This window comes from Ascaphus truei, chromosome 6 (assembly GCF_040206685.1).
Source record: "Ascaphus truei isolate aAscTru1 chromosome 6, aAscTru1.hap1, whole genome shotgun sequence".
In the NCBI taxonomy this organism is placed as follows: Eukaryota; Metazoa; Chordata; class Amphibia; order Anura; family Ascaphidae; genus Ascaphus; species Ascaphus truei.
In genome coordinates this window covers 49481082-49506498 of record NC_134488.1, presented here as the reverse complement: position 1 = coordinate 49506498, position 25417 = coordinate 49481082, and the positions used below count along the sequence as shown (strand labels likewise).

The 25417-nt window shown below is 53.4% G+C and overlaps 1 protein-coding gene across 1 annotated transcript in view; it reads left to right on the top strand.

Annotated features, from left to right (window-relative positions):
• RNF214 (ring finger protein 214) overlaps nt 1–25417 on the top strand; it is a 36660-nt gene that overhangs the window by 3629 nt on the left and 7614 nt on the right. The window contains exons 2-6 of the mRNA XM_075606602.1: nt 5479–5665; nt 12715–12854; nt 13823–13891; nt 19616–19712; nt 24066–24154. Coding sequence (XP_075462717.1) covers nt 5479–5665; nt 12715–12854; nt 13823–13891; nt 19616–19712; nt 24066–24154 — 582 coding nt within the window. The remainder of the gene's footprint in view (nt 1–5478; nt 5666–12714; nt 12855–13822; nt 13892–19615; nt 19713–24065; nt 24155–25417) is intronic.

Sequence of the window (25417 nt, the reverse complement as noted above, 5' to 3'; positions counted from 1 at the left end):
CATTCCCTTCCCCGTGTGATATCGGCGTGTTACGGGGCCGCTGCGTGTGGCACATCCATTCCCTTCCCGTGTGATATCTGCGTGTTACGGGGCCGCTGCGTGTGGCACATCCATTCCTTCCCGTGTGATATCGGCGTTTTACGGGGCCGCTGCGTGTGGCACATCATTCCTTCCCGTGTGATATCGGCGTGTTACGGGGCCGCTGCGTGTGGCACATCCATTCCTTCCCGTGTGATATCGGCGTGTTACGGGGCCGCTGCGTGTGGCACATCCATTCCTTCCCGTGTGATATCGGCGTGTTACGGGGCGCTGCGTGTGGCACATCCATTCCTTCCCCGTGTGATATCGGCGTGTTACGGGGCCGCTGCGGTGTGGCACATCCATTCCTTCCCGTGTGATATCTGCGTGTTACGGGGCCGCTGCGTGTGGCACATCCATTCCTTCCCGTGTGATATCGGCGTGTTACGGGGCCGCTGCGTGTGGCACATCCATTCCTTCCCGTGTGATATCGGCGTGTTACGGGGCCGCTGCGTGTGGCACATCCATTCCTTCCCGTGTGATATCGGCGTGTTACGGGGCCGCTGCGTGTGGCACATCCATTCCTTCCCGTGTGATATCGGCGTGTTACGGGGCCGCTGCGTGTGGCACATCCATTCCTTCCCGTGTGATATCGGCGTGTTACGGGGCCGCTGCGTGTGGCACATCCATTCCTTCCCGTGTGATATCGGCGTGTTACGGGGCCGCCTGCGTGTGGCACATCCATTCCTTCCCGTGTGATATCGGCGTGTTACGGGGCCGCTGCGTGTGGCACATCCATTCCTTCCCGTGTGATATCGGCGTGTTACGGGGCCGCTGCGTGTGGCACATCATTCCTTCCGTGTGATATCGGCGTGTTACGGGGCGCTGCGTGTGGCACATCCTCCGATCGGGTTCCGCGCTGGGCCTCTCGTGATATCGGCGTGTTACGGGGCCGCTGCGTGTGGCACATCCATTCCTTCCCGTGTGATATCGGCGTGTTACGGGGCCGCTGCGTGTGGCACATCCATTCCTTCCCGTGTGATATCGGCGTGTTACGGGGCCGCTGCGTGTGGCACATCCATTCCTTCCCGTGTGATATCGGCGTGTTACGGGGCGCTGCGTGTGGCACATCCATTCCTTCCCGTGTGATATCGGCGTGTTACGGGGCCGCTGCGTGTGGCACATCCATTCCTTCCCGTGTGATATCGGCGTGTTACGGGGCCGCTGGCGTGTGGCAACATCCATTCCTTCCCGTGTGATATCGGCGTGTTACGGGGCCGCTGCGTGTGGCACATCCATTCCTTCCCGTGTGATATCGGCGTGTTACGGGGCCGCTGCGTGTGGCACATCCATTCCTTCCCGTGTGATATCGGCGTGTTACGGGGCCGCTGCGTGTGGACACATCCATTCCTTCCCGTGTGATATCGGCGTGTTACGGGGCCGCTGCGTGTGCACAGTCCATTCCTTCCCGTGTGATATCGGCGTGTTACGGGGCCGCTGCGTGTGGCACATCCATTCCTTCCCGTGTGATATCGGCGTGTTACGGGGCCGCTGCGTGTGGCACATCATTCCTTCCGTGTGATATCGGCGTGTTACGGGGCCGCTGCGTGTGCACATCCATTCCTTCCCGTGTGATATCGGCGTGTTACGGGGCGCTGCGTGTGGCCATCCATTCCTTCCCGTGTGATATCGGCGTGTTAGGGGCCGCTGGTGTGGCACATCCATTCCTTCCCGTGTGATATCGGCGTGTTACGGGGCGCTGCGTGTGGCACATCCATTCCTTCCCGTGTGATATCGGCGTGTTACGGGGCCGCTGCGTGTGGCACATCCATTCCTTCCCGTGTGATATCGGCGTGTTACGGGGCGCTGCGTGTGGCACATCCATTCCTTCCCGTGTGATATCGGCGTGTTACGGGGCCGCTGCGTGTGGCACATCCATTCCTTCCCGTGTGATATCGGCGTGTTACGGGGCCGCTGCGTGTGGCACATCCATTCCTTCCCGTGTGATATCGGCGTGTTACGGGGCCGCTGCGTGTGGCACGTCCATTCCTTCCCGTGTGATATCGGCGTGTTACGGGGCCGCTGCGTGTGGCACATCCATTCCTTCCGTGTGATATCGGCGTGTTACGGGGCCGCTGCGTGTGGCACATCCATTCCTTCCCGTGTGATATCGGCGTGTTACGGGGCCGCTGCGTGTGGCACATCCATTCCTTCCCGTGTGATATCGGCGTGTTACGGGGCCGCTGCGTGTGGCACATCCATTCCTTCCCGTGTGATATCGGCGTGTTACGGGGCCGCTGCGTGTGGCACATCCATTCCTTCCCGTGTGATATCGGCGTGTTACGGGGCCGCTGCGTGTGGCACATCCATTCCTTCCCGTGTGATATCGGCGTGTTACGGGGCCGCTGCGTGTGGCACATCCATCATTCCTTCCCGTGTGATATCGGCGTGTTACGGGGCGCTGCGTGTGGCACATCCATTCCTTCCCGTGTGATATCTGCGTGTTACGGGGCCGCTGCGTGTGGCACATCCATTCCTTCCCGTGTGATATCGGCGTGTTACGGGGCGCTGCGTGTGGCACATCCATTCCTTCCCGTGTGATATCGGCGTGTTACGGGGCCGCTGCGTGTGGCACATCCATTCCTTCCCGTGTGATATCTGCGTGTTACGGGGCCGCTGCGTGTGGCACATCCATTCCTTCCCGTGTGATATCGGCGTGTTACGGGGCCGCTGCGTGTGGCACATCCATTCCTTCCCGTGTGATATCGGCGTGTTACGGGGCCGCTGCGTGTGGCACATCCATTCCTTCCCGTGTGATATCGGCGTGTTACGGGGCCGCTGCGTGTGGCACATCCATTCCTTCCCGTGTGATATCGGCGTGTTACGGGTCCGCTGCGTGTGGCACATCCATTCCTTCCCGTGTGATATCGGCGTGTTACGGGGCCGCTGCGTGTGGCACATCCATTCCTTCCCGTGTGATATCGGCGTGTTACGGGGCCGCTGCGTGTGGCACATCCATTCCTTCCCGTGTGATATCGGCGTGTTACGGGGCACTGCGTGTGGCACATCCATTCCTTCCCGTGTGATATCGGCGTGTTACGGGGCCGCTGCGTGTGGCACATGCATTCCTTCCCGTGTGATATCGGCGTGTTACGGGGCGCTGCGTGTGGCACATCCATTCCTTCCCGTGTGATATCGGCGTGTTACGGGGCCGCTGCGTGTGGCACATCCATTCCTTCCCGTGTGATATCTGCGTGTTACGGGGCCGCTGCGTGTGGCACATCCATTCCTTCCCGTGTGATATCTGCGTGTTACGGGGCCGCTGCGTGTGGCACATCCATTCCTTCCCGTGTGATATCGGCGTGTTACGGGGCGCTGCGTGTGGCACATCCATTCCTTCCCGTGTGATATCTGCGTGTTACGGGGCCGCTGCGTGTGGCACATCCATTCCTTCCCGTGTGATATCGGCGTGTTACGGGGCGCTGCGTGTGGCACATCCATTCCTTCCCGTGTGATATCGGCGTGTTACGGGGCCGCTGGGTGTGGCACATCCATTCCTTCCCGTGTGATATCGGCGTGTTACGGGGCCGCTGCGTGTGGCACATCCATTCCTTCCCGTGTGATATCGGCGTGTTACGGGGACGCTGCGTGTGGCACATCCATTCCTTCCCGTGTGATATCGGCGTGTTACGGGGCCGCTGCGTGTGGCACATCCATTCCTTCCCGTGTGATATCGGCGTGTTACGGGGCCGCTGCGTGTGACACGTCCATTCCTTCCCGTGTGATATCGGCGTGTTACGGGGCCGCTGCGTGTGGCACGTCCATTCCTTCCCGTGTGATATCGGCGTGTTACGGGGCCGCTGCGTGTGGCACATCCATTCCTTCCCGTGTGATATCGGCGTGTTACGGGGCCGCTGCGTGTGACACATCCATTCCTTCCCGTGTGATATCGGCGTGTTACGGGGCCGCTGCGTGTGGCACATCCATTCCTTCCCGTGTGATATCGGCGTGTTACGGGGCCGCTGCGTGTGGCACATCCATTCCTTCCCGTGTGATATCGGCGTGTTACGGGGCGCTGCGTGTGGCACATCCATTCCTTCCCGTGTGATATCGGCGTGTTACGGGGCCGCTGCGTGTGGCACATCCATTCCTTCCCGTGTGATATCGGCGTGTTACGGGGCGCTGCGTGTGGCACATCCATTCCTTCCCGTGTGATATCGGCGTGTTACGGGGCCGCTGCGTGTGGCACATCCATTCCTTCCCGTGTGATATCGGCGTGTTACGGGGCCGCTGCGTGTGGCACATCCATTCCTTCCCGTGTGATATCGGCGTGTTACGGGGCCGCTGCGTGTGACACGTCCATTCCTTCCCGTGTGATATCGGCGTGTTACGGGGCCGCTGCGTGTGGCACATCCATTCCTTCCCGTGTGATATCGGCGTGTTACGGGGCCGCTGCGTGTGGCACATCCATTCCTTCCCGTGTGATATCGGCGTGTTACGGGGCCGCTGCGTGTGACACATCCATTCCTTCCCGTGTGATATCGGCGTGTTACGGGGCCGCTGCGTGTGGCACATCCATTCCTTCCCGTGTGATATCGGCGTGTTACGGGGCCGCTGCGTGTGGCACATCCATTCCTTCCCGTGTGATATCGGCGTGTTACGGGGCCGCTGCGTGTGGCACATCCATTCCTTCCCGTGTGATATCGGCGTGTTACGGGGCCGCTGCGTGTGGCACATCCATTCCTTCCCGTGTGATATCGGCGTGTTACGGGGCGCTGCGTGTGGCACATCCATTCCTTCCCGTGTGATATCTGCGTGTTACGGGGCCGCTGCGTGTGGCACATCCATTCCTTCCCGTGTGATATCGGCGTGTTACGGGGCGCTGCGTGTGGCACATCCATTCCTTCCCGTGTGATATCGGCGTGTTACGGGGCCGCTGCGTGTGGCACATCCATTCCTTCCCGTGTGATATCGGCGTGTTACGGGGCCGCTGCGTGTGGCACATCCATTCCTTCCCGTGTGATATCGGCGTGTTACGGGGCGCTGCGTGTGGCACATCCATTCCTTCCCGTGTGATATCTGCGTGTTACGGGGCCGCTGCGTGTGGCACATCCATTCCTTCCCGTGTGATATCGGCGTGTTACGGGGCGCTGCGTGTGGCACATCCATTCCTTCCCGTGTGTCCGTCCCCAGCGAGACACGTAACATTACCATAGACTGGCGGAGTAGATGAGGTGGGTGGGGGCTCCGTGTGGTTATAAAGTCCCTGTGTAGCAGTGATGGGGGGGGGGGGCACGTAAGGCTGCGCTTGTAGCAAAAACAAATGTATTGCCGCCGTCGCTGGCGCTTATGGTAGAAACGACGCGATGGAGCGACGGCTTGGTCGCGTTCGCTGGAAGTCAATTTGTTTTTTTCAGCGACCTCCGCCTGACGTCGCCATCGCGTCTCCGGCGCTATAAGCGCCGCCGTAGATAGGCCCCGTGTTGACGTGTCCCCCCCCTTGCAGAAGGAGCTGGTGAGGAGGCGGGAGCAGCTGAAGGAGAGTTACCAGGAGGTGCTGGACAGGCAGGCGCAGGCCGAGAACCAGCTGCAGGTTCAGATCAAACAGCTGAAGCAGCAGCGGGAGGACGAGAGGGGGGAACATCAGGTGAGACGGTCACCGTAAGTGCGTGTGTGTGCAGGTGCGTACGTGTGTAGGTGCGTACGTGTGTAGGTGCGTAGGTGCGTACGTGTGTAGGTGCGTACGTAGGTGCGTACGTGCGTACGTAGGTGCGTTCGTGCGTACATGTGTAGGTGCGTACGTGCGTGTGTGCAGGTGCGTACATGTGTAGGTGCGTACGTGCGTGTGTGCAGGTGCGTACATGTGTAGGTGCGTACGTGCGTGTGTGCAGGTGCGTACATGTGTAGGTGCGTACGTGCGTGTGTGCAGGTGCGTACATGTGTAGGTGCGTACGTGCGTGTGTGCAGGTGCGTACATGTGTAGGTGCGTACGTAGGTGCGTGCAGGTGCGTACATGTGTAGGTGCGTACGTAGGTGCGTACATGGGCACGTAGGTGCGTACGTAGGTGCGTACGTGTGTACGTACGTGTGTGCGTTGGTGCGCGTGTGTGTGTATTTAATTAAGAAGTTACAAATGAGAATATATATATATGACAACCAGAGACTGAGGAGAGATGTGTGTGTGTGTGTGTGTGTGTGTGTGTGTGTCACTTTGTGGTGTGTGTGTGTGTGTGTGTGTGTGTGTGTATATATTCTCATTTGTAACTTGCCAATGAAGATGTTAGTTGGTTTGTCTTGGATTATTGTTGGATCATAATTAATGCAGTACTCCGGATACTTACGGGTTACCCAGGGGTCAGTAACCTTTCCTTACTCGCCTCGCTCATGCTGTGCTACTCCGGATACTTATGGGTTACCCAGGGGTCAGTAACCTTTCCTTACTCGCCTCGCTCAAGCTGCGGTACTTACAGGTTACCCAGGGGTCAGTAACCTTTCCTTACTCGCCTCGCTCATGCTGCGGTACTTACGGGTTACCCAGGGGTCAGTAACCTTTCCTTACTCGCCTGCTCATGCTGTGCTACTCCGGATACTTACGGGTTACCCAGGGGTCAGTAACCTTTCCTTACTCGCCTGCTCATGCTGCGGTACTCCGGATACTTACGGGTTTCCCAGGGGTCAGTAACCTTTCCTTACTCGCCTGCTCATGCTGCGGTACTCCGGATACTTACGGGTTACCCAGGGGTCAGTAACCTTTCCTTACTCGCCTGCTCATGCTGCGGTACTCCGGATACTTACGGGTTACCCAGGGGTCAGTAACCTTTCCTTACTCGCCTGCTCATGCTGCGGTACTCCGGATACTTACGGGTTACCCAGGGGTCAGTAACCTTTCCTTACTCGCCTCGCTCATGCTGCTAGTACTCTGGATACTTACGGGTTACCCAGGGATCAGTAACCTTTCCTTACTCGCCTGCTCATGCTGCGGTACTTACGGGTTACCCAGGGGTCAGTAACCTTTCCTTACTCGCCTGCTCATGCTGCGGTACTCCGGATACTTACGGGTTACCCAGGGGTCAGTAACCTTTCCTTACTCGCCTCGCTCATGCTGCGGTACTTACGGGTTACCCAGGGGTCAGTAACCTTTCCTTACTTGCCTCGCTCATGCTGTGCTACTCCAGATACTTACGGGTTACCCAGGGGTCAGTAACCTTTCCTTACTCGCCTGCTCATGCTGCTAGTACTCCGGATACTTATGGGTTACCCAGGGGTCAGTAACCTTTCCTTACTCGCCTGCTCATGCTGTGCTACTCCGGATACTTATGGGTTACCCAGGGGTCGGTAACCTTTCCTTACTCGCCTCGCTCATGCTGCGGTACTTACGGGTTACCCAGGGGTCAGTAACCTTTCCTTACTCGCCTGCTCATGCTGTGCTACTCCGGATACTTATGGGTTACCCAGGGGTCGGTAACCTTTCCTTACTCGCCTCGCTCATGCTGCGGTACTTACGGGTTACCCAGGGGTCAGTAACCTTTCCTTGCTCGTCCCGCTCATGCTGCGGTACTCCGGATACTTACGGGTTACCCAGGGGTCAGTAACCTTTCCTTACTCGCCTGCTCATGCTGCGGTACTCCGGATACTTACTGCTCACTCGGTTGTGTTTTAATATCTCGTGAGATACATTTTTGGGGTTGTGGTGTCTCTTTTTGGTGGTATTTCTATGTTTTTGTGTAATAAAAATGTAACATTTCTTCCACGTTCTATGCTATCTTCTCCTCGCAGCTCTGAGGATGAGACATTCTTCTGCCCACTATATATGGGGCGTTGTCCAACTTAGGTCAGTTTTCTTGTCCTACCTGAGCTGGAGAGAGGACTTCGGGTAGGTTCCCGGACAGGGTTATTTTTTGATGGACACTTCACACTTTTGTTGGCGCCGCGTTGATGCCATGTTGGCGCCGCGTTGGTGCTGCGTTGATGCCATGTTGGTGCTGCATTGATGCCATGTCGGCGTATCTCAAGAACAGTCAGCATTTGGAAATCAAATCTGGACGATCGGCTTGAACATTAAGGCAGAAACTGTAACAGGGTTTTTCGCATCTTGGAGATTCAATGGCCTTTTTTTTCTGTGACGCTTCCATGAACGTTCTCCGCCTGGCAGCTAAATCCTGAGCATGTACTATAGCTGAGCGCTGTGGCTTAAATTATGGGCGGCGGTCGCCCTGTCCATCCAAGAATAGACTCGTGTCTTTACCTTATGAAGGTGCTTATCTCTTTGGAGAACTACTGGATAAGGACTTGATTATACCAGATGCTGCTTAGCGTCAGCGCGATCCGGTGACCTCACAATGCCGCCAAGTGGCATCTTGATTATACCAGGGAAACTGCGGAGACAGGGAGGCGTGGCCGTGAGCGGTTCACCCTCATTGGCTGAAACCGCACGTGACGCGGCCGTCAACAGCCAAAACAAATCCTGAGGATTGCCGCCGGAGACATCCGCCCTACAGTTCCACGGGGCGCGCACGCTGCAACAGGTAGGAGCGCTTCTATTGGAGTTTTTAGGTATAATCACGGCCTTATATTATTTCCCAGAAGGCTGGAGGGAAAAAGTCACTTTTTACCCCAGCAGGGAAGGTTACGGCTTTCGTCACTCGTCAGGCCTCCACGACGAGGTTTTCAGGACTCAGTCTTCTAGACCAGCGGTGCGCAATCTGTGGGGCGCGACCCCCAGGGGGGCGCGAGACTGCCGACGGGGGGCGCGGGGTTTACAGAGGCCCCGCGCGCTTCCCGAAGGCACTTAAATTAAGTGCCGGGGGAGCTGCAGGGCCTCTGTAAACCATACTTACCCGTGGCTCCGGCGGCTTCCTCCCGGCGTCGCCATGGCAACGCGGCGTCAAAATGACGCTGCGAGGTCATGCGACGTCACGTTGCTATGGCAACGTGACGTCATTACGCCGGTGCGAGGGTAAGTTGGGGTTGGGGGGGGCGCGGGAGTGAGGGGACAGCCGGCAGGGGGGCGCAGGGAAAAAAGTTTGCGCCCCCCTGTTCTAGACAAGGGAGAATTTATCATCTGAATTGGGATTCCCGACAACAGCAAATTTGGGGCGGCTCTGGTCAACCAGCTTCACAGGGGACCTTCACGAAGTAAGAGATCTCAAGTTGACTGGGTGCTAATCCAGGATACAACGATGGTTGGGGGTAGACTTGGGGATTTTCTGGATCACTGGGTCCAAACACCAACAGACTCGTGGGTTTGGGAGATTATAGCCCACGGGTATTCCCTGGTTTCTGAAATTGCCAGGAATTTGCTTCAAGGAATCGTGTCTCTCAAACGACTGAGAAGAACCTGGCCTTGAAGCAGGCGCTTCACAATAGTTTGGCCAATAGAGCAATTCACCCAGTTCCGGCTTCTCACAAGAGGCGAGGGCTTTTTATTTTTCAATCCTGTTTCAAGGATGGAGTCCTTGCAGGCAGTTTTATAACGGTGATGAAGGAGCATTTCTATCTTTTATAGACTGAAAGGATGCTCATCTCCTGTGACGGTGAGGGGGTAACTGGGCTCAAGCCCGTCTGGTTACCCCATGTTTTGGGGTCCTAGAGAGTCAACTCTTGGACCCAGGGTCTGCATATGTGTAACATGAGTAAATGTAAAATATGCGACATTAGAAATCTGTTGTGTTTTTACCTTTCCAGTGGTGCTGGGACCAGGAGATTGCTAGGTTATGAGTAGCAGAGTGGGTTTGACGGAGAAAGTCGATTGTGGCTATGTAGCGGGGTTCCAGCGTTACATGATACCCCAAAGATGTACCCGGGAATCAGGTAAGATTCTCGGACACATTGAAGCCCAATTCTCTGGTCAAACTCCTACCCTGAAAACGTTCTTGCGACTCACCACTAGGATCCCTGCTGTAGCACAGTCCAGGAAGGTAACTGAGGCATAAGGGGTTAACGTATCCCTGCAACATGCACTGGGTCCCTAGTATAAGGGGGGATGACAGTTATATGCTCAGGTCACCCTGTATCGAGTATAGGGGCTCGGGGGGGATACTCCAGCTAAGTTACAAAGCTGAGAGGTTTTTGGTAAAATAATAAAGTCAGGTTTTGCAGAGTGTTGGGGATAAGGCTGGTGAGTATAAAGTAACGGTTCTCATTTCTATCCCTAGCACCAAGAAAGACTTGGTTATTCTATCCAAGTAAAAGTGGAAGGCATATTTTATTAAAGTGTACATTTAATAAAGGGATATATGCTTTGTGCCCAGTAACATGAGGCACAGGTATGAAAGTGTTCCTGTAGCCGTGGGGATCTCTAGGTAACATTGATAGCATGGTATCCCCAGAACGGTACCGGGGTCCCTAGTATAAGGGGTCAGGGGCTACTCCATCTAGGTGATAAAACCGAGAGGTTTTTATTAAAATGCAGGTCCGGTTTTGCAGGGTGCAAGGTATATTTTATTAGCAAAGTGTATTGCAACATATGCTTGTGCATTGTACCAAGCTGGTGCCACTCTGTCTCACTCAGAGGCCTGGACTTGAAAGGCTAGAGGTGTGAGAGCCATTTGTTCAGGGTGGCTATGTAGTGACCACATCCTCAGATCAAGGGACATGATTTACACTTCAAGCTGGTCTACTCAGACTGGCCGGAGACCTGTCACCTCAGGTGCCAGGAATGGAACAGGGGGCAGAAGGGCCATATGTCACCTGCCCCTGTGGACAGTCAGAGGTTTAAGAAACCCCCTTTATGATACTGAGTGGTCTCAGAGTGGTTGCTAGGTAAATCTCTTATGCTCCTGATAGGGTTTTTATGGGAAATGCACCTGAGAGGTTTTAAAAACCCTTAAGCAGCTCAAATTTGGCAGTTCTCTAAGTTCTCCTGAGAGAAAGGCAGGGCTCTGCTTCAGCACAGTTGCCTGGAATCTTTGCAGTTTCAAGACTATTGAGGGTAAACTTCTGGATGTGAAGTCCCTGCACGTAGGAAAGAATAGTTTTGGTCCCCTAGTCCCAAGTAAGTGTGCTTTTCTCTGTATTTTGGGTAACATTGTGTTTGCCTATTTTAAGGGAACAAATTACAATTTATTTCATTAACTTGTTTTGCTCAAGGAAATGATCCTGGTTATAAAGGTGTAATTGCCTGGTCTCCCAAGACCTCCATATTCCAATAAAGGAATCACACCATTAGTTCCCGAGATTGTCTGTAACAGGGACTTATTCCTGTTAAAGAAACTTGACTTTAATCCAGCAGTGTGCTGGTTAATTGCACACCAGCAATTAGCCAACTCCACCTGGCTGATTAGAGCTCTGTGAAATAGCCTGTTCTGAGACGGGCAGGAGGATTCCTTAGTCTCACAATTGGGGGCTGAACCAAGGAAGGGCAGATGTCTTGAGCTGCAAAGAGACTGCACGCTGACAGCAAGATAAAGGGGACAAGATTCTAAACCTGGATCCTGACATTGCCTTAGCACACAAGGGTGCGGACCCAAGAGAGCAGAGAAGCCTTCCCCTACAGCTACAAGACACAGATGAGACTTTCTTATGGGACTGTTATATATCTGTATATATGTATATATATTTGGGCTGGTAAATAGCTTAGCTAACCACCCAGTTAGAGAGGGCTGAACTACATGTGTAGATATTCTCCAAAGCGGAGATAGGTTATTGTTTGGCTTATTTTCATATGTTTTGCTGTGTTAAAGGGACAGGCGCAATAAAGCCTAACTTTAGTTTCACTTTAAACGGTCTCCATTGCGTACGTCTGCACACGTCTCTTACAGTGTCTAAACGGCCGTCACTACCAATAAACGGCTCTTCCCTTTGGACTAGCAACAGCACCCAGAACCTTCACAAAGGTCATGGCGGGGATTGCAGCATTATTAAAGCAAAAGTGGGTTTTTGTACTTGGACGACTGGCTAATCATGGCCCTGTCGGAGCAGGTTGCTAGGGATCATAGTGCATGACCTCTTAGTAGATCACGGGGTGGATCATCAGTCTAAAGAAAAGCAGCTTAGATCCTTCCATTTTTCTGGAGTCCTGTTCGACAGAGGAAAGAAATCTAGTGTCACTCCCGACCTCCCAAGGTCCAGAAGATTGCGAAGGAGTTCTGATTGTTCAGAAGCCTTGCAAGACCATCAAGGGAACAATTCATGCACATAATAGGACTTCTCAATTCAGTCAGGGACTAATCTCACTCCAGAATTTAGGCTCGTGTTCCAAGCACAAAGCTTGGCTTGCAGTGGTGGACCTTGGCCACGGACGTGCACAAAGGCAAGTCTTTGATACCTCTGGTTAGATAGTATTGAACACCGATGCACTCCTTTTAGGGTGGTCCGTGGCTTGTAAGGTTCAGGTGATCCAAGGACTCTGGTCGCATCAAGAAAGAAGTCTGCCCATCAATGTATTGAACCGCAGGTCGATCACATGGCTTCAACTGTCAACACTAAAGTACAGAAGTTAGATGGCACGACCCGGAAGCCACAGCCAGGGATGCTTTCTCGATCACTTGGGATTTCCATCTGTTACATTCCCCGCCCCCCCCCCCCCCCCCACCCATTCCCTCTGCTTCATGTGGAGGATGTGTGTATGTTCTTGTAAATCATGAAAGGTGGGCCCTTTTTAGCTGGAAGTCCCTAATATGCTGGTTCCTTCAGCAAGGATTCCAGAATTGTTTAAATCCAGCATCTCTTGGGGGTCCGCCCTCTCTCCTCTTCCAGGAGACACTGAGATCCATCCAGGAGGTGACGGTGCGGAGGGAGGAAGCAAAGAAGAGAATGGAGAAGGAGAGGAAAGAGCAGTCCCAGAAGGAGCAGGACGTGCGTGCCGAGCAGGAGAAGTTACAGAGCAAGAGAGAGGGGTGTGTGACATGGGGAGTGACACTGCTCTGCTCTGTGTGTGACATGGGGAGTGACACTGCTCTGCTCTGTCCCGTACCAGCCCCCTGTGCTGCACGCTCTGACCTGTCCCAGCCCTAGCCCGGCCCTGCACACTGCTCTCCATGCGCTGTGCGCCGCCCTCCCCGCTCACTGCCCTCCGTGCGCCGCCCTCTCCGCTCACTGCCCTCCGTGCGCCGCCCTCCCCGCTCACTGCCCTCCGTGCGCCGCCCTCTCCGCTCACTGCCCTCCGTGCGCCGCCCTCTCCGCTCACTGCCCTCCGTGCGCCGCCCTCTCCGCTCGCTGCCCTCCGTGCGCCGCCCTCTCCGCTCACTGCCCTCCGTGCGCCGCCCTCCCCGCTCGCTGCCCTCCGTACGCCGCCCTCCCCGCTCACTGCCCTCCGTGCGCCGCCCTCCCCGCTCGCTGCCCTCCGTGCGCCGCCCTCCCCGCTCGCTGCCCTCCGTGCGCCGCCCTCCCCGCTCGCTGCCCTCCGTGCGCCGCCCTCCCCGCTCGCTGCCCTCCGTGCGCCGCCCTCCCCGCTCGCTGCCCTCCGTGCGCCGCCCTCCCCGCTCGCTGCCCTCCGTGCGCCGCCCTCCCCGCTCGCTGCCCTCCCTGCGCAGCTCTCCCTGTGCTACCCTCCCCACTCACAGCCCTCAGCGCACCGCCCTCCCTGCGCTGCCCTCACCACTCACTGCCCTCCGGGCACCCCTCTCCCTGTGCTGCCCTCCCCAAACTGCTCTCCCTGCGCTGCCCTTCGGGTGCCGCTTTCCTGCCCCCCGTGCTGCTGCCTTCATCATTTGGCTCTCTCCCTGCTGCTGGCCCGGCCCCCCGCGCCCTGCTCTCCCTGCTGCTGCCCCTGCCCTGCTCTCCCTTCCGCGGCCCCCGTGTGCTGCTGCCTGCGTGCTTTGGCTCTCTCCCTGTAGGGGTAACGCGCCTTTTGTTTTTACTCCAGGCTGAAGCAGGAGCAAACGGAGCTGGAGCGTAAGATTGGGACATTACTGGCAGAGCAGGCCAAGGAGAAGTGAGGAAACCTTATATCATCACCCCTTACCCTGCCATTCCCGGGCCCATACATACATACATACCCCTTACCCTGCCATTCCCGGGCCCATACATACATACATACCCCTTACCCTGCCATTCCCGGGCCCATATATACATACATACCCCTTACCCTGCCATTCCCGGGCCCATATATACATACATACCCCTTACCCTGCCATTCCCGGGCCCATATATACATACATACCCCTTACCCTGCCATTCCCGGGCACATACATGCATACATACCCCTTACCCATGCCATTCCCGGGCACATACATGCATACCCCTTACCCTGCCATTCCCGGGCACATACATACATACCCCTTACCCTGCCATTCCCGGGCACATACATACATACATACATACCCCTTACCCTGCCATTCCCAGGCCCATACATACATGCATACATACCCCTTACCCTGCCATTCCCGGGCACATACATACATACATACATACATACCCCTTACCCTGCCATTCCCAGGCCCATACATACATACATACATACCCCTTACCCTGCCATTCCCGGGCACATACATACATACATACCCCTTACCCTGCCATTCCCGGGCACATACATGCGTACCCCTTACCCTGCCATTCCCGGGCACATACATACATACCCCTTACCCTGCCATTCCCGGCACATACATACATACATACCCCTTACCCTGCCATTCGCGGCACATACATACCCCTTACCCTGCCATTCGCGGCACATACATACCCCTTACCCTGCCATTCCCGGGCACATACATGCATACCCCTTACCCTGCCATTCCCGGGCACATACATGCATACCCCTTACCCTGCCATTCCCGGGCACATACATACATACATACCCCTTACCCTGCCATTCCCGGGCACATACATGCGTACCCCTTACCCTGCCATTCCCGGGCCCATACATACATACATACATACCCCTTACCCTGCCATTCCCGGGCACATACATACATACATACATACCCCTTACCCTGCCATTCCCGGGCACATACATACATACCCCTTACCCTGCCATTCCCGGGCACATACATACATACCCCTTACCCTGCCATTCCCGGGCACATACATACATACCCCTTACCCTGCCATTCCCGGGCACATACATACATACCCCTTACCCTGCCATTCCCGGGCACATACATACATACATACCCCTTACCCTGCCATTCCCGGGCCCATACATACAAACCCCTTACCCTGCCATTCCCGGGCACATACATGCGTACCCCTTACCCTGCCATTCCCGGGCCCATACATACATACACACCCCTTACCCTGCCATTCCCGGGCCCATACATACATACCCCTTACCCTGCCATTCCCGGGCACATACATACATACCCTTTACCCTGCCATTCCCGGGCACATACATACATACATACCCCTTACCCTGCTATTCCCAGGCCCATATATACATACATACCCCTTACCCTGCCATTCCCGGGCACATACATGCATACCCCTTACCCTGCCATTCCCGGGCACATACATACATACATACCCCTTACCCTGCCATTCCCGGGCCCATACATACATACATACCCCTTACCCTGCCATTTCCGGGCCCATACATACATACCCCTTACCCTGCAATTCCCAGGCCCATACATACATACATACCCCTTACCCTGCCTTTCCCGGGCACATACATACATACATACCCCTTACCCTGCCATTCCCGGGCCCATACATACATACATACCCCTTACCCTGCCATTCCCGGGCCCATACATACATACTCCTTACCCTGCCATTCCCGGGCACATACATACATACCCCTTACCCTGCCATTCCCGGGCACATACATACATACATACCCCTTACCCTGCCATTCCCGGGCACATACATACATACCCCTTACCCTGCCATTCCCGGGCACATACATACATACATACCCCTTACCCTGCCATTCCCGGGCACATACATACATACCCCTTACCCTGCCATTCCTGGGCCCATACATACATACCCCTTACCCTGCCATTGCCGGGCACATACATACATACATACCCCTTACCCTGCCATTCCCGGGCACATACACACATACATACATACATACCCCTTACCCTGCCATTCCCGGGCACATACATACATGCATACATACCCCTTACCCTGCCATTCCCAGGCCCATACATACATACATACCCCTTACCCTGCCATTCCCGGGCACATGCATACATACCCCTTACCCTGCCATTCCCGGGCCCATACATACATACATACCCCTTACCCTGCCATTCCCAGGCCCATACATACATACATACCCCTTACCCTGCCATTCCCGGGCACATACATACATACCCCTTAACCTGCCATTCCCGGGCCCATACATACATACATACCCCTTACCCTGCCATTCCCGGGCACATACATACATACCCCTTACCCTGCCATTCCCAGGCACATACATACATACCCCATACCCTGCCATTCCCGGGCACATACATACATACATACCCCTTACCCTGCCATTCCCGGGCCCATACATACATACATACCCCTTACCCTGCCATTCCCGGGCACATACATACATACATACCCCTTACCCTGCCATTCCCGGGCCCATACATACATACCCCTTACCCTGCCATTCCCGGGCACATACATACATACCCCTTACCCTGCCATTCCCGGGCACATACATACATACATACCCCTTACCCTGCCATTCCCAGGCACATACATACATACCCCATACCCTGCCATTCCCGGGCACATACATACATACATACCCCTTACCCTGCCATTCCCGGGCCCATACATACATACATACCCCTTACCCTGCCATTCCCGGGCATATACATACATACCCCTTACCCTGCCATTCCCGGGCCCATACATACATACCCCTTACCCTGCCATTCCCGGGCACATACATACATACCCCTTACCCTGCCATTCCCGGGCCCATACATACATACATACCCCTTACCCTGCCATTCCCGGGCCCATACATACATACATACCCCTTACCCTGCCATTCCCGGGCCCATACATACATACCCCTTACCCTGCCATTCCCGGGCCCATACATACATACATACCCCTTACCCTGCCATTCCCAGGCCCATACATACATACATACATACCCCTTACCCTGCCATTCCCGGGCCCATACATACATACCCCTTACCCTGCCATTCCCAGGCCCATACATACATACCCCTTTCCCTGCCATTCCCGGGCACATACATACATACATACATACATACCCCTGACCCTGCTATTCCCAGGCCCATATATACATACATACCCCTTACCCTGCCATTCCCGGGGATAGACATATATATATACAGTTAGGTCCGGAAATAATTGGACACTGATACAAGTTGTGTTATTTCTTCTGTGTACCAAAATAAATTCAAGTTACAGTTAAATAATGAATATGGGCTTAAAGTACAGCCTGTCAGCTTTAATTTGAGGGTATTCACATCCAAATTGGAGGAATGGTTTAGGAATTACATCTCTTTAATATGTAGCCCCCTCTTTTTCAAGGGACCAAAAGTAATTGGACAATTGTCTCAAATGCTGTTTCATGGACAGGTGTGGGCTATTCCTTCGTTATTTCATCATCAATTAAGCAGGTAAAAGGTCTGGAGTTGATTCCAGGTGTGGCATTCGCATTTGGAAGCTGTTGCTGTGAACCCACAACATGCGGTCAAAGGAGCTCTCAATGTAAGTGAAACAGGGCATCCGTAGGCTGCAAAATAAAAAAGAGAATCCATCAGAGAGATAGCAGGAACATTAGGAGTGGCCAAATCAACAGTTTGGTACATTCTGAGAAAAATGAACGCACTGGTGAGCTCTGCAACACTCAAAGGCCTGGACGTCCACGGAAGACAACAGTGCTGGATGATCGTAGGATCCTTTCCATGGTAAAGAAAAACCCCTTCACAACATCCAGCCAAGTGAAGAACACTCTCCAGGAGGTAGGCATATCATTATCCAAGGCTACCATAAAGAGAAGACTTCACGAGAGCAAATACAGAGGGTTCACCACAAGGTGCAAACCATTCACAAGCCTCAAGAATAGAAAGGCCAGATTAGATTTTGCCAAGCAATATCTAAAACAGCCAGCCCAGTTCTGGAACAGCATTCTTTGGACAGATGAAACTAAGATCAACTTGTACCAAAATGATGGGAAGAAAAAAGTATGAAGAAGGCTTGGAACGGCTCATGATCCGAAGCATACCACATAATCTGTAAAACATGGTGGAGGCAGTGTGATGGCATGAGCATGCATGGCTTACAATGGCACTGGGTCACTAGTGTTTATTGATGATGTGACAGAAGACAGAAGCAGCCGGATGAATTCTGAAGTGTATAGGGTTATATTGTCTGCTCGGATTCAGCCAAACTCAGCGAAGTTGATTGGACGGCGCTTCACTTTACAGATGGACAATGACCCAAAACATACTGCGAAAGCAACCCAGGAGTTTTTTAAGGCAAAGAAGTGGAATATTCTGCAATGGCCGAGTCAATCACCTGATCTCAACCCGATCGAGCATGCATTTCACTTGCTGAAGACAAAACTTAAGGCAGAAAGACCCACAAACAAATAACAACTGAAGACAGCTGTAGTAAAGGCCTGGCAAAGCATCACAAAGGAGGAAACCCAGCATTGGTGATGTCCATGCGTTCCAGACTTCAAGCAGTCATTGCCTGCAAAGGATTCTCGACAAAGTATTGAAAATGAACATTTTATTTATAATTGTGTTAGTTTGACCAATTACATTTGAGCCCCTGAAATAAGGGGACTGTGTATGAAAATGGTTACAATTCCTAAACGTTTCATACAACATTTTTGTTCAACCCTTTGAATTAAAGCTGAAAATCTGCACTTCTATTGCATCTCGGACACACTGCCACTCCCGGAGCTCTCCACTCCCGACACACGGCTACACGGAATGCCGTGTTCCATACACTGCCAACACACGGCTACACGGAATGCCGTGTTCCATACACTGCCAACATACGGCTACACGGAATGCCGTGTTCCATACACTTCCAACATACGGGTACATGGGATGCCGTGTTCCATACATTCCCGACACACGGCTACACGGAATGCCGTGTTCCATACACTCCCAACATACGGGTACATGGGATGCCGTGTTCCATACACTCCCAACATACGGGTACATGGGATGCCGTGTTCCATACACTCCCGACATACGGGTACATGGGATGCCGTGTTCCATACACTCCCGACATACGGGTACATGGGATGCCGTGTTCCATACACTCCCGACATACGGGTACATGGGATGCCGTGTTCCATACACTCCCGACATACGTGTACATGGGATGCCGTGTTCCATACACTCTCGACATACGGCTACATGGGATGCCGTGTTCCATACACTCCCAACATACGGGTACATGGGATGCCGTGTTCCATACACTCCCGACATACGTGTACATGGTATGCCGTGTTCCATACACTCCCGACATACGGGTACATGGGATGCCGTGTTCCATACACTCCCAACATACGGCTACACGGAATGCCGTGTTCCATACACGCCCGACACACGGCTACACGGAATGCCGTGTTCCATACATTCCCGACATACGGCTACACAGAATGCCGTGTTCCATACATTCCCGACATACGGCTACACGGAATGCCGTGTTCCATACATTCCCGACATACGGCTACACGGGCTGCCGTGTAATGGCCGGTGTTTTCCCGCAGGCAGGAGTGGGACGCAGAGCTGGCATCATTAACAAAGCTGGATAACGAGGTGATGCAGAGCGTCGTGAGGGAGACAGAGCGAGAAGCGCGGGCAGAGGTAACACCCGAGACTGCGACACGCACTCAGCACTGACACACCTGTGTATGAGGTTATATATAACGGGGTAATGACGCCTGTGTGTGTGAGGTTATATATAACGGGGTAATGACGCCTGTGTGTGAGGTTATATATAACGGGGTAATGACGCCTGTGTGTGAGGTTATATATAACGGGGTAATGACGCCTGTGTGTGTGAGGTTATATATAACGGGGTAATGACGCCTGTGTGTGGGGTTATATATAATGGGGTAATGACACCTGTGTGTGTGAGGTTATATATAACGGGGTAATGACGCCTGTGTGTGTGAGGTTATATATAACGGGGTAATGACGCCTGTGTGTGTGAGGTTATATATAACGGGGTAATGACGCCTGTGTGTGTGAGGTTATATATAACGGGTAATGACGCCTGTGTGTGAGGTTATATATAACGGGGTAATGACGCCTGTGTGTGTGAGGTTATATATAACGGGGTAATGACGCCTGTGTGTGAGGTTATATATAACGGGGTAATGACGCCTGTGTGTGTGAGGTTATATATAACGGGGTAATGTCGCCTGTGTGTGTGAGGTTATATATAACGGGGTAATGACGCCTGTGTGTGTGAGGTTATATATAACGGGGTAATGACGCCTGTGTGTGTGAGGTTATATATAACGGGGTAATGACGCCTGTGTGTGTGAGGTTATATATAACGGGGTAATGACGCCTGTGTGTGTGAGGTTATATATAACGGGGTAATGACGCCTGTGTGTGTGAGGTTATATATAACGGGGTAATGTCGCCTGTGTGTGTGAGGTTATATATAACGGGGTAATGACGCCTGTGTGTGTGAGGTTATATATAACGGGGTAATGACGCCTGTGTGTGTGAGGTTATATATAACGGGGTAATGACGCCTGTGTGTGTGAGGTTATATATAACGGGGTAATGACGCCTGTGTGTGTGAGGTTATATATAACGGGGTAATGACGCCTGTGTGTGTGAGGTTATATATAACGGGGTAATGACGCCTGTGTGTGAGGTTATATATAACGGGGTAATGTCGCCTGTGTGTGTGAGGTTATAAATAACGGGGTAATGACGCCTGTGTGTGAGGTTATATATAACGGGGTAATGACGCCTGTGTGTGTGAGGTTATATATAACGGGGTAATGACGCCTGTGTGTGTGAGGTTATATATAACGGGGTAATGGCGCCTGTGTGTGTGAGGTTATATATAACGGGGTAATGACGCCTGTGTGTGTGAGGTTATATATAACGGGGTAATGACGCCTGTGTGTGTGAGGTTATATATAACGGGGAAATGACGCCTGTGTGTGTGAGGTTATATATAACGGGGTAATGACGCCTGTGTGTGTGAGGTTATATATAACGGGGTAATGACGCCTGTGTGTGAGGTTATATATAACGGGGTAATGTCGCCTGTGTGTGTGAGGTTATAAATAACGGGGTAATGACGCCTGTGTGTGAGGTTATATATAACGGGGTAATGACGCCTGTGTGTGAGGTTATATATAACGGGGTAATGTCGCCTGTGTGTGTGAGGTTATATATAACGGGGTAATGACGCCTGTGTGTGTGAGGTTATATATAACGGGGTAATGACGCCTGTGTGTGTGAGGTTATATATAACGGGGTAATGACGCCTGTGTGTGAGGTTATATATAACGGGGTAATGACGCCTGTGTGTGTGAGGTTATATATAACGGGGTAATGACGCCTGTGTGTGTGAGGTTATATATAACGGGGTAATGACGCCTGTGTGTGTGAGGTTATATATAACGGGGTAATGACGCCTGTGTGTGTGAGGTTATATATAACGGGGTAATGACGCCTGTGTGTGTGAGGTTATATATAACGGGTAATGACGCCTGTGTGTGTGAGGTTATATATAACGGGGTAATGACGCCTGTGTGTGTGAGGTTATATATAACGGGGTAATGACGCCTGTGTGTGAGGTTATATATAACGGGGTAATGACGCCTGTGTGTGTGAGGTTATATATAACGGGGTAATGTCGCCTGTGTGTGTGAGGTTATATATAACGGGGTAATGACGCCTGTGTGTGTGAGGTTATATATAACGGGGTAATGGCGCCTGTGTGTGTGAGGTTATATATAACGGGGTAATGACGCCTGTGTGTGTGAGGTTATATATAACGGGTAATGACGCCTGTGTGTGTGAGGTTATATATAACGGGGTAATGACGCCTGTGTGTGTGAGGTTATATATAACGGGTAATGACGCCTGTGTGTGTGAGGTTATATATAACGGGTAATGACGCCTGTGTGTGAGGTTATATATAACGGGTAATGACGCCTGTGTGTGTGAGGTTATATATAACGGGGTAATGACGCCTGTGTGTGTGAGGTTATATATAACGGGTAATGACGCCTGTGTGTGTGAGGTTATATATAACGGGTAATGACGCCTGTGTGTGAGGTTATATATAACGGGGTAATGACGCCTGTGTGTGTGAGGTTATATATAACGGGGTAATGACGCCTGTGTGTGTGAGGTTATATATAACGGGGTAATGGCGCCTGTGTGTGTGAGGTTATATATAACGGGGTAATGACGCCTGTGTGTGTGAGGTTATATATAACGGGGTAATGACGCCTGTGTGTGTGAGGTTATATATAACGGGGTAATGACGCCTGTGTGTGTGAGGTTATATATAACGGGGAAATGACGCCTGTGTGTGTGAGGTTATATATAACGGGGTAATGACGCCTGTGTGTGTGAGGTTATATATAACGGGGTAATGACGCCTGTGTGTGAGGTTATATATAACGGGGTAATGTCGCCTGTGTGTGTGAGGTTATAAATAACGGGGTAATGACGCCTGTGTGTGAGGTTATATATAACGGGGTAATGACGCCTGTGTGTGAGGTTATATATAACGGGGTAATGTCGCCTGTGTGTGTGAGGTTATATATAACGGGGTAATGACGCCTGTGTGTGAGGTTATATATAACGGGGTAATGACGCCTGTGTGTGTGAGGTTATATATAACGGGGTAATGACGCCTGTGTGTGAGGTTATATATAACGGGGTAATGACGCCTGTGTGTGTGAGGTTATATATAACGGGGTAATGACGCCTGTGTGTGTGAGGTTATATATAACGGGGTAATGACGCCTGTGTGTGTGAGGTAATATATAACGGGGTAATGACGCCTGTGTGTGTGAGGTTATATATAACGGGGTAATGACGCCTGTGTGTGAGGTTATATATAACGGGGTAATGATGCCTGTGTGTGTGAGGTTATATATAACGGGGTAATGACGCCTGTGTGTGTGAGGTTATATATAACGGGGTAATGACGCCTGTGTGTGTGAGGTTATATATAACGGGGTAATGACGCCTGTGTGTGAGGTTATATATAACGGGGTAATGTCGCCTGTGTGTGTGAGGTTATATATAACGGGGTAATGACGCCTGTGTGTGAGGTTATATATAACGGGGTAATGACGCCTGTGTGTGTGAGGTTATATATAACGGGGTAATGACGCCTGTGTGTGTGAGGTTATATATAACGGGGTAATGACGCCTGTGTGTGAGGTTATATATAACGGGGTAATGACGCCTGTGTGTGTGAGGTTATATATAACGGGGTAATGGCGCCTGTGTGTGTGAGGTTATATATAACGGGGTAATGACGCCTGTGTGTGTGAGGTTATATATAACGGGGTAATGACGCCTGTGTGTGTGAGGTTATATATAACGGGGTAATGACGCCTGTGTGTGAGGTTATATATAACGGGGTAATGACGCCTGTGTGTGTGAGGTTATATATAACGGGGTAATGACGCCTGTGTGTGTGAGGTTATATATAACGGGGTAATGACGCCTGTGTGTGTGAGGTTCTATATAACGGGGTAATGACGCCTGTGTGTGTGAGGTTATATATACTGGGGTAATGACGCCTGTGTGTGTGAGGTTATATATAACGGGGTAATGACGCCTGTGTGTGTGAGGTTATATATAACGGGGTAATGACACCTGTGTGTGTGAGGTTATATATAACGGGGTAATGACGCCTGTGTGTGTGAGGTTATATATAACGGGGTAATGACGCCTGTGTGTGAGGTTATATATAACGGAGTAATGACGCCTGTGTGTGTGAGGTTATATATAACGGGGTAATGACGCCTGTGTGTGTGAGGTTATATATAACGGGGTAATGACGCCTGTGTGTGTGAGGTTATATATAACGGGGTAATGACGCCTGTGTGTGTGAGGTTATATATAACGGGGTAATGAGCCACTCTTATAGCAGTCGTCCCTGAGTGTGCATCACTCGGCAGCACAGCTGACAATCTAATCGTCCCGCGGCCGTTGCAGGTGCTGTCCCTGGAGAGCCGCAGAGACCTTCTCCTTGTGTCGTTAGAAGAAGCAGAGAATGAGGCCGAGGCGACGCTCTCCTTCCTCAAGTGAGTCCTTTGTGGCATAAACATGGGACATGCAGTGCAAGTTACGTTGTCATGTGCCCAACATGGAAGGTTTGCCGCCCCTCCTCCCCACTCCGCCTTCCGCCCCCCCCCTCAACCAACCACCCTGTTCACAGCTTCCCGCCTCCCCTCCCAGCTTCCCCCCCCACCCCTCTCAGCCTGCCACCATCCCTCAGCCTCCCGCCCTTCCTTAGCCTCCCGCCCTCCCCTCCCAGCTTCCCCCCCCTCCCCTCCCAGCTTCCCCCGCCTCCCCTCCCAGCTTCCCCCCCCACCCCTCTCAGCCTGCCACCATCCCTCAGCCTCCCGCCCTTCCTTAGCCTCCCGCCCTCCCCTCCCAGCTTCCCCCCCCTCCCCTCCCAGCTTCCCCCGCCTCCCCTCCCAGCTTCCCCCCCCACCCCTCTCAGCCTGCCACCATCCCTCAGCCTCCCGCCCTTCCTTAGCCTCCCGCCCTCCCCTCCCAGCTTCCCCCCCCTCCCCTCCCAGCTTCCCCCGCCTCCCCTCCCAGCTTCCCCCCCCACCCCTCTCAGCCTGCCACCATCCCTCAGCCTCCCGCCCTTCCTTAGCCTCCCGCCCTCCCCTCCCAGCTTCCCCCCCCTCCCCTCCCAGCTTCCCCCCCCACCCCTCTCAGCCTCCCACCATCCCTCAGCCTCCCGCCCTTCCTTAGCCTCCCGCCCTCCCCTCCCAGCTTCCCCCCCCTCCCCTCCCAGCTTCCCCCCCCACCCCTCTCAGCCTCCCACCATCCCTCAGCCTCCCGCCCTTCCTTAGCCTCCCGCCCTCCCCTCCCAGCTTCCCCCCCCTCCCCTCCCAGCTTCCCCCCCCACCCCTCTCAGCCTCCCACCATCCCTCAGCCTCCCGCCCTTCCTCAGCTTCCCGACCTCCCCCCCACCTCCCCAGCTTCACCCCCCCACGTCCCCCAGTATCACCCCCTCCTTCCCCCTGCATCCCCCACCCCCTCTCAGCCTCCCACGTTCCCCCAGCTTTACCCCCTCCTTCCCACCCCCTTTCAGCCTCCCGCTCCTCTCCCCCCCTTCCTCAGCCTCCCGCTCCCCTCGCCCCCTTCCTCAGCTACCCGCTCCCTTTCACCTCCCTCAGCCTCCTGTCCCCCCTTCCTAAGCCTCCCGTTCCCCTCCCCCCCTCTCTCAGCCTCTCGCTCCTCTCTCTCCTCCTCGCAGCCTCCCTCTCTGCCCCCCCAGCCTCCCCGTCTCTCTCTCAACCCCCCTCCCTCTCTCAACCCCCCTTCTCTCT